The sequence below is a fragment of the Periplaneta americana genome, chromosome 4 (genome assembly GCF_040183065.1).
Source record: "Periplaneta americana isolate PAMFEO1 chromosome 4, P.americana_PAMFEO1_priV1, whole genome shotgun sequence".
Classification (NCBI taxonomy): domain Eukaryota; kingdom Metazoa; phylum Arthropoda; class Insecta; order Blattodea; family Blattidae; genus Periplaneta; species Periplaneta americana.
The window spans coordinates 42,125,088-42,130,607 of NC_091120.1; the positions used below are offsets into that span (position 1 = coordinate 42,125,088).

General features: G+C 33.7%; 1 protein-coding gene across 1 annotated transcript; it reads left to right on the forward strand.

Moving 5' to 3' along the window:
- Window positions 1–587: 587 nt before the first annotated feature.
- LOC138697759 (cuticle protein 5-like) lies at window positions 588–5,044 on the forward strand. Its single transcript, XM_069823247.1, has 2 exons — window positions 588–673; window positions 3,965–5,044. The coding sequence occupies exons 1-2, from the start codon at window positions 656–658 to the stop codon at window positions 4,523–4,525; spliced, it is 579 nt and encodes a 192-aa protein (XP_069679348.1). The 5' UTR covers window positions 588–655; the 3' UTR covers window positions 4,526–5,044.
- The last annotated feature ends 476 nt before the right edge of the window (window positions 5,045–5,520 follow it).

A 5,520-nucleotide genomic window follows, 5' to 3' on the forward strand; every position in this document is an offset into this window, starting at 1 on the left:
TAGTTTAGTAACCGTCATAGCACCTAGAATGACAAAAGCGAAGACGGAGAGGAAGATAATATAAAAGAAAATGACAGATTAAAAAATGTATATGGCGAAGTACGGAAATATGACGAAAGAGAAGAAGAAGATGATGATGATGATGATGATGATGAAAACACAAAGAAGGCGCAAAATACGACAAATAAGAAAAAAAGGAAGAAGGAAATAATAATATGACGACGATGATAATCATGATGATGACCATAATGACGACAATAGTGTTGGTAATGATGTTTATGTTGACGAAGGTAAACACAAATCATATTCGTACCTTATTATTATCCAGAATGTAATACTCTGCACTTTCGTATAATCGCTGGGTTCGGAATCAGGAATGCGATTAGTTAAGAACTCGTTAGCAGAGTTCTGCTTGGACAAGGGACTTGCTTTCCGTATAGCGGGATGCTGAAGGAAAAGAAGGTGTGTCCCATAACAAGTTTCGTATGGAATTGTCTCGAAATATTTTAAACAAATGAAAGCGAAGGACAAATTTTCTTTGTGATTGTGATTGTTGCACGTATATAAAGGACCTATGGCATGGCAGACGGCACAATTTGTCTTAGTCAACAAGTGTCTGAGTTAGTTCCACGAGGAGAGACACCAACTAGTCAAAATGACCAGAAATTTTCAGGTAAGATACTTTTGCACGGTTTAAAGTGCATACAGTTAGTACTCAATATATATTCCATTCATATTTTAATAATAATAATAATAATAATAATAATAATAATAATAATAATAATAATAATAGGCCTAATAATCATAACTTTGCTGTGCTTTTGTTTTTTATTTCCGGGAGTGAAATACAACATTCATATCCCCAAGGACACCTGCTCCTTGTCTTTTCTTTCTCTCACATACAGAACTTACGACATGATGACCACAGTTTTAGCATGACTGGCTTTTAATTAAAATTTATTTTTGAAGATGGGATGAAATCTATAAAAATTCTAATATTTTAAAACTGAGATTGAAAATAAATGCTAATATAGGCAAGTTAATTTTTTTATCACAAACCTTATTTTATTAAGGTAAAAGTACATTTGATAACGTTCCTAACATACACGCAATATATAATTTATTTTATATCTAAGATAAATTAAAGGAATATGTTTATAGCTACAGTATATTAAACAGGTGCCTCGCGATAAGCTAGGTATGTGAAGATATTTACTTGCCTGAGAATGACAAATAAAATATTTTGTTCTCTTTAATACTTTCGTTTAAGGAAACAATTCTATAATGAAATGATTAGAAAGGCTTGGTTGTTCTACAAAATTGAAGTAAATGTTTTTCGAAATATTTACAGAATGCAGAACAATTTAATAAATTTCATAAAATAATATATGTGGTGAAGAAAAGCAACATTTAACAATAAATTGATGCCCTCAAATTTTACTATTCATCGCAAAGAGGTTCAAGCCGAAGTAGGCTACCTCACTGAAAGATAATACAATTAATTAAGTCTGAGAGAAATTCCAGCCTTGGGCTGGCCTTTTTTGTGAAGAATCAGTTGCTATAGGGGAAGGACTTCAGATGTTTACAAGAATTCTTATATACCACAAGGAAAAAAAAAACGCAATCAGTGTTTTCATTTTTAAATCCTCACGAAACTGCTCAATATTTAAGAAGCACACAGGAATTAAAAAAATAATCTTTTTGAATCGACTTGGCTTTTCGAGGGCCGAAACTGGGACGGGTACTTGACCTTAGACTCGTGCATTTTCGCCCTGTATGTGTAATTATTGTCCAAACAGCGTCTGTGACTCAAGTACTGGTTTTCCATCCAGGTGACCGGGCTTCGATCCCCTGCCACTTGAGATGGAATTTGTAGATGACAAAGCACACGTTGTACAGGAGTTTTCTCGAGATACTCCCGTTTCCTTCTATCACTCTACCACCAGTTATAAATTTCTTGCAAATGTTCTTCAAAATATGATATAAATCATTAACCTCAAACGTTTAAAATGGATGGATGGATGGAAGGATAATGGAAGGGAGTGACTAAGGTACATGTACTTAAACCACCGATATTGGCACATTGTAAGCCTACTAACTAAAGATTTTAATTTTTATGCGCGTAAAAATGGGTCATATTTTTGCTTGATCACTTCCATTTAGGTAGAGGGCTGTCTCAACTTAAGACACGGGGACCCCAGCATTATTTCTCCTCTTAAGTTGGGAGGTATACGTCTGGCTAGAATAATTTACTATAATTCAACATTTTTTCACAGGATTTATAGGTCCTCTGGAAATAAAAATTGGCATGCTTAACATACACTATCTGTACATCACTGAACAATTTTAATGTTCCTGAGAAGCATCTATTATTACTATTATTATTATTATTATTATTATTATTATTATTATTATTATTATTATTATTATTATTATTATTATTATTATTATTATTAGATTGTTAAATAAATGTGTGGAGTATTGTTCAGTAGGATAGCGTTTATATCATAACTCAAAAAGTACGCAAGATATTTTAATGAAAATTTGTATGTATGTACGTATAGTTCTCCCATGTAATCGACAAACTCTGGGATCTTTAGTGTACAATGTACAGTTAATTTTAAAAAATATTATTTTCGTACACAATTTAAACAATTTAAAGAACTATACATCCTAGTAAAAGGGTCCAAGTGTACATTATTTTACGCGAAAGAACTTATATAAACATGCAAAGTTTCATAAAAATATTTTAAGTACGTTTACAGTTATCATGTAAAGCCTACTCAATTGAACAAAATACCCCACAAATTTTCACAATTAAAAATTTCTACTAGATTTACAAAAAATATTATAATTTTTAGTGATGTACAGATAATGTATATTAAGCATGCCAATTTTTATGTCGAAACAACTTATAGGTTCTGAGAAAAAATGTTTAAATATAATAATTATACAATTATAATAGCGAAAGATGTACCTATCCCCTTAAGCTGAATTTTTTTTTCATTTTCAATCAAAAAATAACATTTTCGTTTTCTTGTAAAAAATGAATCGGCAAATTCTTGTTTATTTGTTGAGTAAGTTTCAATACTCTACGGCGCTCGAAAGCATAAAAATTAAGCAATATATAAATGGCAGCACCCTTGAACTTCAGTTCTATGAAAGTTTTACAAGCTGCGTTCTCATTCTTTTTTTTTTCTTTTTTTTTCAGCACATTTTATCAGGTTGGAAGTATAAAGGCTCTTACAATATTTTTATGCTAGGAACATGAAATTTTTCCTGTATGCTCTATAAAGTATGATTAACAAATCAGAGTATTAGATTTTTTTATATGTTAATTATTTTTTAAATTTAACAATAATTTGCATATAACAAAAATAATTTTTGACAAAATAATATTTTTTCTCTATTCTAAGGATACATTTCTAAAATATGGATGCTTAGTGCTTTTCTAGATACATCAAAGATAGATTTTTTTCTAGATCATACGCGTATACTTAAAATTTGTACGAGGAGATAGATTTTAAAGATATGCCCCAATTTTTTTTAGAAAAAGGGCATAACTCAGAAAATATCAGGGTGGCATCAATGAAAATATGTAGCATACATATATAATATGTGGAATATGTGTGCAAAAACTGAAAAAAACTGGCTCAAAAACTACAGAAGTTAGAAATTTCACTCATCTCCTCCCTAAAGCAAGCCATGATAAGGATTCTGTCGTTCTTAAAGATCAATTTCTCTCATCCACGAACCACGAATGCATTTGCTAGCTCAACAACTACTATGTAACCGACAATATCATTGTCAAACTTAATTAACGTGAAATTTTACTCAGCTATACACTGGATATTCATGTGTATTTTTCAAGGAATGTAATAATCTTGACGGAAATTATTAATCTGAAACTCGAAAAATTTTAACTTATACAATGTTCCTGAAATTAATTATCTGCCGTTTACAGATTATGGTGTTCTGCCTTATGGCTGTGAATGCAGTGTTCGCTCGCCCAGGATACGCTGGATATCCCTATGGCGCTGCGCCTCTTCACTATGGACACCATGCCGCCCTCCCCGTGCACGACACCCCCGAGGTCGCCGCCGCTAAGGCCGCCCACTTCGCCGCCTACGGAGCTGCCGCCGCCGCTGCAGCTGGCGCCCCCGGCTACGGCCACGGTGCTTATGGTGGACACTACGGTGGTCACTATGATGATGGACAGTATCACCCTGGACACTACGATGATGGACAGGATCACTACGGGCACTACGCCGGCCACTATGCCGGTCACTTTGACGACGGACAGTACCACCCTGGACTCTACGATGATGGACAGGACCATTATGGTGGCCACTATGGACACTACGATGATGGACAGTACCATGAAGGCCATTACGGTGCTGGTCTCTATGGTGGCCACTACGCTGCCCACGTGCCTGCAGTGCCCGTGGACACCCCTGAAGTGGCCGCGGCTAAGGCTGCCCACTTCGCAGCTCATGCTCACGTTGCCGGTCACCACTACGGATAAGTCTAGTCACAACGCTATGGATTGATGCTGTGGCCAGAATTGAACATGATTATATCGACCTACGAGACTTTTAAATGTTCTTTTAAACTTTACCTCTTTCATGCTGTATATAACAGGAAATTTTTAAGGCCATTTTTCATTATGCTGAAAATTATTTAATGTATATTTAATTACGTATTTATTTCACTGTCAATATCATGACACACGCTCTTTTTCAGAATTTGTTTTCACTTTCCATATTTCTGTATCTGTAGTGTTCCCTCTATTCACTAGTATATTTCTGCATTATAAAATGTAAAAAAAAAAAAAACACGCAGAACAATTATCTGTATAAAGTATACAATCATACCACATTTTTAAACCAGTACACATGACTGTAAATATAGAGTATCAAAATAGGAGGAATAATAATTATTTATCTCTCGTTATTTTAAGTCACCTCTATATCATGCCTTAACAAAATAAGGCTGTATTGCATGAGTGAAAAACATCTCAATAAAGTGAGTTATTTTAAATGAAGTGTTATGGCATTTCTAATTTAGTGAACACTTATAACACCTTTTCCTGATTTCCCTGTACCATAAAATATACAGAAAATGGATATATTAGTGATGTAACGGTAAGCGATCAAATACTCAAAAATTACATTATAAACACATAATATCCCTTCTGATGCTAGAATTTGTAACTAAAATAAATAAGCGCAAAGTCAGTGTGACGGTTGTGCTTGTTTAGTAAAACTCAACTCCTTTATACCAGGCTTCTTCTGAGTCTTAAATCAGGTTCAACACTCAACTTATTCCTGCATTAATTATTTTTAAATAAATTACAGAAGAAACCCACATTCACAAAAGTAAGTAGTTGTGAACACCATAAAAATTTTACAGTTTTTTTCTGAGATGAGAGAATATTAATTTCCTCTTGCAAACGGAAAGTCTATTAAATCCATTCTCTTGATCACTTGACTCAGACTTCCATCACAAAACATATCGTCT